This window comes from Pleurodeles waltl, chromosome 12, assembly GCF_031143425.1.
Source record: "Pleurodeles waltl isolate 20211129_DDA chromosome 12, aPleWal1.hap1.20221129, whole genome shotgun sequence".
In the NCBI taxonomy this organism is placed as follows: Eukaryota; Metazoa; Chordata; class Amphibia; order Caudata; family Salamandridae; genus Pleurodeles; species Pleurodeles waltl.
The window spans coordinates 637,174,091-637,187,004 of NC_090451.1; the positions used below are offsets into that span (position 1 = coordinate 637,174,091).

Genomic DNA, 12,914 nt, shown 5'->3' on the forward strand with positions numbered 1-12,914 from the left:
ACCTCCACTTGGGCAAGGGAGAGGGACTCCTGGGGGTCACTTCTGCAGTGAAAGTCCGGTCCTTCAGGTCCTGGGGACTGCGGCTGCAGGGTCTTTTCCAGGCGTCGGGACTTAGGTTTCAGAGAGTCGCGGTCAGGGGAAGCCTCGGGATTCCCTCTGCAGGCGGCGCTGTGGGGGCTCAGGGGGGACAGGTTTTGGTACTCACAGTCGTAGAGTAGTCCGGGGGTCCTCCCTGAGGTGTTGGTTCTCCACCAGCCGAGTCGGGGTCGCCGGGTGCAGTGTTGCAAGTCTCCCGCTTCTTGCGGGGAGATTGCAGGGTTCTTTAAAGCTGCTTCTTTGGATAAAGTTGAAGTCTTTTTGGAGCAGGTCCGCTGTCCTCGGGAGTTTCTTGTCGTCGTCGAAGCAGGGCAGTCCTCAGAGGATTCAGAGGTCGCTGGTCCCTTTGGAAGGCGTCGCTGGAGCAGAGTTCTTTGGAAGGCAGGAGACAGGCCGGTGAGTTTCTGGAGCCAAGGCAGTTGTTGTCTTCTGGTCTTCCTCTGCAGGGGTTTTCAGCTAGGCAGTCCTTGTTGTTGCAGGAATCTAAAATCTTAGGTTCAGGGAAGCCCTTAAATACTAAATTTAAGGGCGTGTTTAGGTCTGGGGGGTTAGTAGCCAATGGCTACTAGCCCTGAGGGTGGGTACACCCTCTTTGTGCCTCCTCCCAAGGGGAGGGGGTCACATCCCTAATCCTATTGGGGGAATCCTCCATCTGCAAGATGGAGGATTTCTAAAAGTTAGAGTCACCTCAGCTCAGGACACCTTAGGGGCTGCCCTGACTGGCCAGTGACTCCTCCTTGTTTTTCTCATTATCTCTCCTGGACTTGCCGCCAAAAGTGGGGGCTGGGTCCAGGAGGCGGGCATCTCCACTAGCTGGAGTGCCCTGGGGCATTGTAACACGAAGCTTGAGCCTTTGAAGCTCACTGCTAGGTGTTACAGTTCCTGCAGGGGGGAGGTGTGAAGCACCTCCACCCAGGGCAGGCTTTGTTTCTGTCCTCAGAGAGCACAAAGGCTCTCACCGCATGAGGTCAGACACTCGTCTCTCAGCAGCAGGCTGGCACAGACCAGTCAGTCCTGCACTGAACAATTGGGTAAAATACAGGGGGTATCTCTAAGATGCCCTCTGTGTGCATTTTTTAATAAATCCAACACTGGCATCAGTGTGGGTTTATTATTCTGAGAAGTTTGATACTAAACTTCCCAGTATTCAGTGTAGCCATTATGGAGCTGTGGAGTTCGTTTTTGACAGACTCCCAGCCCATATACTCTTATAGCTACCCTGCACTTACAATGTCTAAGGTTTTGCTTAGACACTGTAGGGGCATAGTGCTCATGCACATATGCCCTCACCTGTGGTATAGTGCACCCTGCCTTAGGGCTGTAAGGCCTACTAGAGGGGTTACTTACCTATGCCACAGGCAGTGGGAGGTTGGCATGGCACCCGGAGGGGAGTGCCATGTCGACTTAGTCATTTTCTCCCCATCAGCACACACAAGCTGGCAAGCAGTGTGTCTGTGCTGAGTGAGGGGTCCCTAGGGTGGCATAAGACATGCTGCAGCCCTTAGAGACCTTCCCTGGCATCAGGGCCCTTGGTACCAGGGGTACCAGTTACAAGGGACTTACCTGGGTGCCAGGGTTGTGCCAATTGTGGAGACAATGGTACATTTTAGGTGAAAGAACACTGGTGCTGGGTCCTGGTTAGCAGGGTCCCAGCACACTTCTCAGTCAAGTCAGCATCAGTATCAGGCAAAAAGTGGGGGGTAACTGCAACAGGGAGCCATTTCTTTACATAAGGCAAAAACTGAGCAGAGCTCAGGGAGACTCCCTTCACACGACGTGCGGTAGAAAATCTGAGGGAATTCAGCCTCTGTTGGGAAGGGGCTGAATCCTGATTGGTTGATGTTGAAGTTTGGGTCTTTTTCACAAAACAAAGTGGATAGACTGTAAAATACCCTATGAGGCCTACTGGTTTTACTTTTACTGACTTACTGCTTTATGTATTTAAATTTACCGTGGGGCTCCCACCTCGACGACGGGGATGATTCAAGCATGTGAATCTATGAAAGATACAATGCTGGAGAAATGCCAATTTTCAAAAGAGCAATAGACAGAAGATTCTCATTCAGGACATTGCTCATATATGAAAGGACTCCCATGACCACACTTACAACCAGAAAGTAATGCATGTTACATTTCCACAATTCATAGTATAACCAAGGACTTGTCCACACTCTTGACCTCCTTACTCTACTCCTACAATATTCTACACTAACAAACCAGGACTTACCACAGTATAAGAATATACTTTAGAAAAACCTCCAACTGCATACAGATTAAATGTAATTGATAAAAAGACTAGTAGCAACCACTTTGCATATTTATAAGAAACTGGAGGCTTGAGTTGTAACCCACGCAGGAAGAGACTGACTGCACCTAGAACCACTTCCCATTTATTTTTCATGCTCTGTCCCCTCCCCCTTCATAGCGATGGTATTAGCTATTAAGGGTCTACTGGCATGCTGATGTCTTAATCTACACCTTACTAATCAGTCTTCAGGCAGAAAGACTCACCGGATATGGGTGAAGGAGACCCGGTGCCATGATGTATGGGTTTGGAAGAAGCGGTGGTACTCCAGGAGGAAGGTTGGGGGGTGCTTTGCCTAAAGTAAAAGCAACAATTAGAAAGTTGTAAAAAAAAAAAAAAAGGGTCACATAAGCTATAAAGGAAATCAGAAACGGCTTGAACAATATATACATTCGCAATGACTTTCCCAACAGAAGTTGCTTCTTCTTCAGTCATTCTTCAAAAGATACTCTATCTACATAAACTTCAATCCTCCTCTTGGCCCTCACTGCTAGGTATGAGTGGATGAGAGAAAACTAAGGAATTAAAGAATTAACTACATAACTTGACTGTCGGAAGTTGGCTCTGTATATACTATCTCAAAGTAAGATAGTGTGCACAGAGTCAAAAGGTTCCCCCTTGGAGGTAAGTGTAGGAAAATGGCTCCCTGTTACAGATACCCCTCACTTTTTGCCTGATATTGATGCTGACTTGACTGAGAAGAGTGCTGGGATGCTGCTAACCAGGACCCAGCACCAGTGTTCTTTCACTAAACATTTACCATTTGTAGGAAGTTGGCTCTGTATGTGCTATTTCAAAGTAAGGAATAGCATGCACAGAGTCCAAGGGTTCCCCTTAGAGGTAAAATAGTGGTAAAAATAGATAATACTAATGCTCTATTTTGTGGTAGTGTGGTCGAGCAGTAGGCTTATCCAAGGAGTAGTGTTAAGCATTTGTTGTACATACACATAGACAATAAATGAGGTACACACACTCAGAGACAAATCCAGCCAATAGGTTTTTATATAGAAAAATATCTTTTCTTAGTTTATTTTAAGAACCACAGGTTCAAATTCTACATGTAATAGCTCCTTCGAAAGGTATTGCAGGTAAGTACTTTAGGAACTTCAAATCATAAAAATTGCATGTATACTTTTCAAGTTATTGACAAATAGCTGTTTTAAAAGTGGACACTTAGTGCAATTTTTACAGTTCCTAGGGGAGGTAAGTATTTGTTAGGTTAACCAGGTAAGTAAGACACTTACAGGGCTTAGTTCTTGGTCCAAGGTAGCCCACCGTTGGGGGTTCAGAGCAACCCCAAAGTCACCACACCAGCAGCTCAGGGCCGGTCAGGTGCAGAGTTCAAAGTGGTGCCCAAAACACATAGGCTAGAATGGAGAGAAGGGGGTGCCCCGGTTCCGGTCTGCTTGCAGGTAAGTACCCGCGTCTTCGGAGGGCAGACCAGGGGGGGTTTTGTAGGGCACCGGGGGGGACACAAGTCCACACAGAAATTTCACCCTCAGCAGCGCGGGGGCGGCCGGGTGCAGTGTAGAAGCAAGCGTCGGGTTTTCAATGTTAGTCTATGAGAGATCTCGGGATCTCTTCAGCGCTGCAGGCAGGCAAGGGGGGGATTCCTCGGGGAACCCTCCACTTGGGCAAGGGAGAGGGACTCCTGGGGGTCACTTCTCCAGTGAAAGTCCGGTCCTTCAGGTCCTGGGGGCTGCGGGTGCAGGGTCTCTCCCAGGCGTCGGGACTTTAGGTTCAAAGAGTCGCGGTCAGGGGAAGCCTCGGGATTCCCTCTGCAGGCGGCGCTGTGGGGGCTCAGGGGGGACAGGTTTTGGTACTCACAGTATCAGAGTAGTCCTGGGGTCCCTCCTGAGGTGTTGGATCGCCACCAGCCGAGTCGGGGTCGCCGGGTGCAGTGTTGCAAGTCTCACGCTTCTTGCGGGGAGCTTGCAGGGTTCTTTAAAAGCCGCTGGAAACAAAGTTGCAGCTTTTCTTGGAGCAGGTCCGCTGTCCTCGGGAGTTTCTTGTCTTTTCGAAGCAGGGGCAGTCCTCAGAGGATGTCGAGGTCGCTGGTCCCTTCGGAAGGCGTCGCTGGAGCAGGATCTTTGGAAGGCAGGAGACAGGCCGGTGAGTTTCTGGAGCCAAGGCAGTTGTCGTCTTCTGGTCTTCCGCTGCAGGGGTTTTTCAGCTGGGCAGTCCTTCTTCTTGTTGCAGGAATCTGATTTTCTAGGGTTCAGGGTAGCCCTTAAATACTAAATTTAAGGGTGTGTTTAGGTCTGGGGGGTTAGTAGCCAATGGCTACTAGCCCTGAGGGTGGGTACACCCTCTTTGTGCCTCCTCCCAAGGGGAGGGGGTCACAATCCTAACCCTATTGGGGGAATCCTCCATCTGCAAGATGGAGGATTTCTAAAAGTTAGAGTCACCTCAGCTCAGGACACCTTAGGGGTTGTCCTGACTGGCCAGTGACTCCTCCTTGTTATTCTCATTATTTTCTCCGGCCTTGCCGCCAAAAGTGGGGCCTGGCCGGAGGGGGCGGGCAACTCCACTAGCTGGAGAGTCCTGCTGGGTTGGCACAAAGGAGGTGAGCCTTTGAGGCTCACCGCCAGGTGTGACAATTCCTGCCTGGGAGAGGTGTTAGCATCTCCACCCAGTGCAGGCTTTGTTACTGGCCTCAGAGTGACAAAGACACTCTCCCCATGGGGCCAGCAACATGTCTCGGTTTGTGGCAGGCTGCTAAAACTAGTCAGCCTACACAGATAGTCGGTTAAGTTTCAGGGGGCACCTCTAAGGTGCCCTCTGTGGTGTTTTTTACAATAAAATGTACACTGGCATCAGTGTGCATTTATTGTGCTGAGAAGTTTGATACCAAACTTCCCAGTTTTCAGTGTAGCCATTATGGTGCTGTGGAGTTCGTGTTTGACAGACTCCCAGACCATATACTCTTATGGCTACCCGGCACTTACAATGTCTAAGGTTTTATTTAGACACTGTAGGGGTACCATGCTCATGCACTGGTACCCTCACCTATGGTATAGTGCACCCTGCCTTAGGGCTGTAAGGCCTGCTAGAGGGGTGTCTTACCTATACTGCATAGGCAGTGAGAGGCTGGCATGGCACCCTGAGGGGAGTGCCATGTCGACTTACTCGTTTTGTCCTCACTAGCACACACAAGCTGGCAAGCAGTGTGTCTGTGCTGAGTGAGAGGTCTCCAGGGTGGCATAAGACATGCTGCAGCCCTTAGAGACCTTCCTTGGCATCAGGGCCCTTGGTACTAGAAGTACCAGTTACAAGGGACTTATCTGGATGCCAGGGTCTGCCAATTGTGGATACAAAAGTACAGGTTAGGGAAAGAACACTGGTGCTGGGGCCTGGTTAGCAGGCCTCAGCACACTTTCAATTGTAAACATAGCATCAGCAAAGGCAAAAAGTCAGGGGGCAACCATGCCAAGGAGGCATTTCCTTACACCATTGTTTCCAAAATTGGCACATCCCTGGCACACAGATAAGTCCCTTGTAAGTTACCAGTGGTACCAAGGGCCCTGTGACCACAGAAGGTCTCCAAGGGCTGCAGCATGTGTTGTGCCACCCTTAGGGACCCCTCACATAACACATGCACACTGCCATTGTAGATTGTGTGTGTTGGTGGGGAAAAAAAATGCAAAGTCGACATGGCATCCCCCTCAGGACGCCATGCCCACAAAATACTGCCTGTGGCACAGGTAATTCACACCTCTAGCAGGCCTTACAGCCCTAAAGCAGGGTGCACTATACCACAGGTGAGGGCATAGCTGCAGGAGCACTATGCCCCTGCAGTGTCTAAGCAAAACCTTAGACATTGTAAGTGCAGGGTAGCCATAAGAGTATATGGTCTGGGAGTCTGTCAAACACGAACTCCACAGCACCATAATGGCTACACTGAAAACTGTGAAGTTTGGTATCAAACTTCTCAGCACAATAAATGCACACTGATGCCAGTGTGCAATTTATTGTAAAAATACACCCAGAGGGTATCTTAGAGATGCCCCCTGAAAACATACCTGACTTCCAGTGTGGGCTGACTTTTTTTGCCAGCCTGCCACACACCAGACATGTTGCTGGCCACATGGGGAGAGTGAACTTGGTCACGCTGTGGCCAGGAACAAAGCCTGTACTGGGTGGAGGTGCTTCTCACCTCCCCCTGCAGGAACTGTAACACCTGGCGGTGAGCCTCAAAAGGCCTGGCCTCAAATGCTCACCCCCTTTGTTACAGGGCCACAGGGCATCCCAGCTAGTGAAGATGCCCGCCCCTCCGGCCACTGCCCCCACTTTTGGCGGCAAGGCTGGAGGAGATAATGAGAAAAACAAGGAGGAGTCACTCCCCAGTCAGGACAGCCCCTAAGGTGTCCTGAGCTGAGGAGACACTTACTTTTAGGAATCCTCCATCTTGCAGATGGAGGATTCCCTCAATGGGATTAGGGATGTGCCTCCCTTCCCACAGGGAGGAAGCACAAAGTGTAGCCACCTTCAGGGCTAGTAGCCATTGGCTACTAACCTCCCAGACCTAAACACACCCCTAAAATGAGTATTTAGGGGCTCCCAGAACCGAGGAAGATAGATACCTGCAACCTGAAGACGAAGGACTGCTGACCTGAAGCCCTGCAGAGAAGACTGAGACAACTGCTTTGGCCCCAGCCCTACCGGCCTCTCTCCCCACTTCAAGAAAAACTGCAACAGCGATGCATCCCCCCCAGGATCCAGTGTCCTCTGAAGCCACAGAAGACTACCCTGCATCTAAAAGGACCAAGAAGCTCCCGAGAACAGCGGCCCTGTTCAACAAACCTGCAACTTTGCAACAAAGAAGCAACTTTTAAAGACCACGCATTTCCCGCCGGAAGCGTGAGTCTTTCCACTCTGCACCCGACGCCCCCAGCTCAACCTGCGGAAAACGAACTCTACAGGGAGGACTCCCCGGCGACTGCGAGCCCGTGAGTAGCCAGAGTTGACCACCCCCCCCCCCGAGCCCCCACAGCGACGCCTGCAGAGGAAATCCAGAGGCTCCCCTGACCGCGACTGCCTGCTTCTAAGAAGCAGACGCCTGGTAAAGACACTGCACCCAAAGCCCCCAGGACCTGAGGGATCCAACCTCCAGTGCAGGAGCGACCCCCAGGTGGCCCTCTCCCTCGCCCAGGTAGTGGCTACGTCGAGGAGCCCCCCCCCCCTCCCCCCCTTTGCCTGCTTCGCTGAAGAGACCCCTGGATCTCCCATTGAACTCCATTGCAAACCCGACGCCTGTTTGCACTCCGCACCTAGCCGCCCCTGTGCCGCTGAGGGTGTACTTTTTGTGCTGACTCTTGTTGGGCACATGCAAATCTACAGCGACTGATGCCACGAACAGATGTACACTGGGTAAGTGACATTTTCAGTTCGATGGCATCTGTCGCTGTAGATACGCATGTTTTGCATAGACTAGTAAGCAGTTATCTCCCCAAAGCGGTGGCTCAGCCTGTAGGAGTGGGAGTAGTTTGAAACAATGTTCTTAATACGGCTTGACCTACTGTGGCTTGTTGTGCGGATAACACGTCTACACAGTAGTGCTTGGTGAATGTGTGAGGCGTAGACCATGTGGCTGCCTTACATATTTCTTGCATTGGGATGTTTCCTAGAAAGGCCATGGTAGCACCTTTCTTTCTGGTTGAGTGTGCCCTTGGTGTAATGGGCAGTTGTCGTTTAGCTTTAAGGTAGCAGATTTGGATGCATTTAACTATCCATCTGGCTATACCTTGTTTTGATATTGGGTTTCCTGCATGAGGTTTTTGGAATGCAATAAATAGCGGTTTAGTTTTCCTGATGCTCTTTGTTCTGTCAATGTAATACATTAATGCTCTTTTGACATCTAAAGTATGTAGTGCCCTCTCAGCTACGGAATCTGGCTGTGGGAAGAACACTGGAAGTTCCACTGTTTGATTTAGATGGAACGGTGAAATAACTTTTGGTAGAAATTTAGGATTAGTCCTTAGGACGACCTTATTTTTGTGTAGTTGTATAAAAGGTTCTTGTATTGTAAACGCCTGAATCTCGCTTACTCTTCTTAGAGAGGTAATGGCGATGAGAAATGCAACCTTCCATGTTAGGAACTGTATTTCGCAGGAGTGCATGGGTTCAAAAGGTGGACCCATAAGTCTAGTTAAGACAACATTTAGGTTCCATGAAGGAACAGGTGGTGTTCTTGGTGGAATAATTCTTTTAAGGCCCTCCATGAATGCTTTAATGACTGGTATCCTATATAGGGAAGTTGAATAGGTAGGCTGCAGGTATGCAGATATTGCTGCAAGGTGTATTTTAATGGAAGAGAAAGCTAGGTTAGATTTTTGTAAGTGAAGCAAGTAACCCACTACATGTTTTGGGGTTGCGTGTAATGGTTGGATTTGATTAATATGGCAGTAGCAAACAAACCTCTTCCATTTACTGGCATAGCAGTGCCTGGTGGATGGCCTTCTGGCTTGCTTTATGACTTCCATACATTCTTGGGTAAGTTGTAAGTGTCCGAATTCTAGGATTTCAGGAGCCAGATTGCTAGATTCAGCGATGCTGGATCTGGGTGTCTGATCGTTTGGTTGTGTTAACAGATCCGGCCTGTTGGGCAGTTTGATGTGGGGTACTACTGATAGGTCTAGCAGCGTTGTGTACCAGGGTTGCCTTGCCCAAGTTGGTGCTATTAATATGAGTTTGAGTTTGTTTTGACTGAGTTTGTTTACCAGATAAGGAAGGAGAGGGAGAGGAGGAAAAGCGTAGGCAAATATCCCCGACCAGTTGATCCATAGGGCATTGCCGTGGGACTGCCTGTGTGGGTATCTGGATGCGAAGTTTTGGCATTTTGCGTTCTCTTTTGTCGCAAACAAGTCTATTTGAGGTGTTCCCCAGAGCGTGAAGTAAGTGTTCAGAATTTGGGGGTGAATTTCCCATTCGTGGACCTGTTGGTGATCTCGAGAGAGATTGTCTGCGAGTTGATTCTGAATTCCTGGGATAAATTGCGCTATTAGGCGAATTTGGTTGTGAATTGCCCAACGCCATATCTTTTGTGCCAGCAGGCTCAATTGCGTTGAGTGCGTCCCCCCTTGTTTGTTTAGATAATACATTATTGTCATGTTGTCTGTTTTGACGAGAATGTATTTGTGAACTATTATTGGTTGAAAAGCCTTTAGTGCTTGAAAAACTGCTAGCAGTTCTAGGTGATTTATATGCAGTTTTGTTTGATGTACGTTCCATTGTCCTTGTATGCTGTGTTGATCGAGGTGTGCTCCCCACCCTGCAATGGAAGCATCTGTTATTACGTATTGTGGCACTGGGTCTTGGAAAGGCCGCCCTTTGTTTAAATTTATATTGTTCCACCATAGAAGCGAGAGGTAAGTTTGGCGGTCTATTAACACCAGATCTGTAAGGTGACCCTGTGCTTGTGACCACTGTGATGCTAGGCACTGTTGTAAGGGCCTCATGTGCAGTCTTGCGTTTGGGACAATGGCTATGCATGAAGACATCATGCCTAGGAGTTGTAATATCATCTTTGCTTGTATTTCTTGTGTTGGATACATGCGTTGTATGATCTTGTTGAAATTTTGAATTCTTAGTGGACTTGGAGTGGCTACTCCTATTGTTGTGTTTATTATGGCTCCTAGGTATTGTTGTACCTTGCGCGGCAGAATGTTGGATTTTGCGAAGTTGACTGTGAACCCTAGTTTGTAGAGGGTTTGTATGATTTGATTTGTGTGGTGTGAGCACGTTATTAACGAATGGGTCTTGATTAGCCAGTCGTCTAGATACGGGAATACATGTATTTGCTGCCTTCTGATGTGTGCAGCGACTACTGCTAGACATTTGGTAAAGACTCTTGGTGCGGTTGTTAAACCGAAAGGCTGTACCTTGAATTGGTAGTGTATTCCTTTGAATACAAACCTTAGGTATTTCCTGTGCGATGGATGTATTGGTATATGGAAATACGCGTCTTTGAGGTCTAATGTTGTCATGTAGTCGTGTAGTTTCAGCAATGGTAACACTTCTTGTAGTGTGACCATGTGAAAGTGGTCTGATTTGATTTGTGTGTTTAGTATTCTTAGGACTGGGATTGGTCTTAGCGTTTTGTCCTTCTTTGGTATTAAGAAGTACAGTGAATAAACTCCTGTGTTTATTTGTGTGTTTGGTACTAACTCAATTGCGTTCTTTTGCAATAGTGCTTGAACTTCTATCTCCAGCAGCTCGGAATGATGTTTTGATAAATTTTGTGCTCTTGGTGGTATGTTTGGAGGGAATTGTAGAAATTCTATTGTAAGGAAATGCCTCCTTGGCATGGTTGCCCCCTGACTTTTTGCCTTTGCTGATGCTATGTTTACAATTGAAAGTGTGCTGAGGCCTGCTAACCAGGCCCCAGCACCAGTGTTCTTTCCCTAACCTGTACTTTTGTATCCACAATTGGCAGACCCTGGCATCCAGATAAGTCCCTTGTAACTGGTACTTCTAGTACCAAGGGCCCTGATGCCAAGGAAGGTCTCTAAGGGCTGCAGCATGTCTTATGCCACCCTGGAGACCTCTCACTCTGCACAGACACACTGCTTGCCAGCTTGTGTGTGCTAGTGAGGACAAAACGAGTAAGTCGACATGGCACTCCCCTCAGGGTGCCATGCCAGCCTCTCACTGCCTATGCAGTATAGGTAAGACACCCCTCTAGCAGGCCTTACAGCCCTAAGGCAGGGTGCACTATACCATAGGTGAGGGTACCAGTGCATGAGCATGGTACCCCTACAGTGTCTAAATAAAACCTTAGACATTGTAAGTGCAGGGTAGCCATAAGAGTATATGGTCTGGGAGTCTGTCAAACACGAACTCCACAGCACCATAATGGCTACACTGAAAACTGGGAAGTTTGGTATCAAACTTCTCAGCACAATAAATGCACACTGATGCCAGTGTACATTTTATTGTAAAATACACCACAGAGGGCACCTTAGAGGTGCCCCCTGAAACTTAACCGACTATCTGTGTAGGCTGACTAGTTTTAGCAGCCTGCCACAAACCGAGACATGTTGCTGGCCCCATGGGGAGAGTGCCTTTGTCACTCTGAGGCCAGTAACAAAGCCTGCACTGGGTGGAGATGCTAACACCTCTCCCAGGCAGGAATTGTCACACCTGGCGGTGAGCCTCAAAGGCTCACCTCCTTTGTGCCAACCCAGCAGGACACTCCAGCTAGTGGAGTTGCCCGCCCCCTCCGGCCAGGCCCCACTTTTGGCGGCAAGGCCGGAGAAAATAATGAGAATAACAAGGAGGAGTCACTGGCCAGTCAGGACAGCCCCTAAGGTGTCCTGAGCTGAGGTGACTCTAACTTTTAGAAATCCTCCATCTTGCAGATGGAGGATTCCCCCAATAGGGTTAGGATTGTGACCCCCTCCCCTTGGGAGGAGGCACAAAGAGGGTGTACCCACCCTCAGGGCTAGTAGCCATTGGCTACTAACCCCCCAGACCTAAACACGCCCTTAAATTTAGTATTTAAGGGCTACCCTGAACCCTAGAAAATTAGATTCCTGCAACAAGAAGAAGGACTGCCCAGCTGAAAACCCCTGCAGCGGAAGACCAGAAGACGACAACTGCCTTGGCTCCAGAAACTCACCGGCCTGTCTCCTGCCTTCCAAAGATCCTGCTCCAGCGACGCCTTCCGAAGGGACCAGCGACCTCGACATCCTCTGAGGACTGCCCCTGCTTCGAAAAGACAAGAAACTCCCGAGGACAGCGGACCTGCTCCAAGAAAAGCTGCAACTTTGTTTCCAGCGGCTTTAAAGAACCCTGCAAGCTCCCCGCAAAAGGCGTGAGACTTGCAACACTGCACCCGGCGACCCCGACTCGGCTGGTGGCGATCCAACACCTCAGGAGGGACCCCAGGACTACTCTAAGACTGTGAGTACAAAAACCTGTCCCCCCTGAGCCCCCACAGCGCCGCCTGCAGAGGGAATCCCGAGGCTTCCCCTGACCGCGACTCTTTGAACCTAAAGTCCCGACACCTGGGAGAGACCCTGCACCCGCAGCCCCCAGGACCTGAAGGACCGGACTTTCACTGGAGGAGTGACCCCCAGGAGTCCCTCTCCCTTGCCCAAGTGGAGGTTTCCCCGAGGAACCCCCCCCTTGCCTGCCTGCAGCGCTGAAGAGATCCCTAGATCTCCCATTGACTTCCATTACAAACCCGACGCTTGTTTCGACACTGCACCCGGCCGCCCCCGCGCTGCTGAGAGTGAAATTTCTGTGTGGACTTGTGTCCCCCCCGGTGCCCTACAAAACCCCCCTGGTCTGCCCTCCGAAGACGCGGGTACTTACCGGCAAGCAGACCGGAACCGGGGCACCCCCTTCTCTCCATTCTAGCCTATGTGTTTTGGGCACCACTTTGAACTCTGCACCTGACCGGCCCTGAGCTGCTGGTGTGGTGACTTTGGGGTTGCTCTGAACCCCCAACGGTGGGCTACCTTGGACCAAGAACTGAACCCTGTAAGTGTCTTACTTACCTGGTAAAACT

At 49.7% G+C, this 12,914-nt stretch overlaps 1 protein-coding gene across 27 annotated transcripts in view; it reads right to left on the reverse strand.

Annotated features, from left to right (window-relative positions):
* The window catches only part of UBAP2L (ubiquitin associated protein 2 like), a 756,258-nt gene that overhangs the window by 450,448 nt on the left and 292,896 nt on the right, over positions 1-12,914 (reverse strand). For all 27 annotated transcript variants that reach the window (XR_011200006.1, XR_011200008.1, XR_011200009.1 and 24 more), the window contains one exon: positions 2,608-2,696. Coding sequence is in view for 22 of the 27 variants with exons in the window: in XM_069218134.1 (XP_069074235.1) it covers positions 2,608-2,696 (89 nt within the window). In the remaining 5 variants the exon portion in view is untranslated. The remainder of the gene's footprint in view (positions 1-2,607; positions 2,697-12,914) is intronic.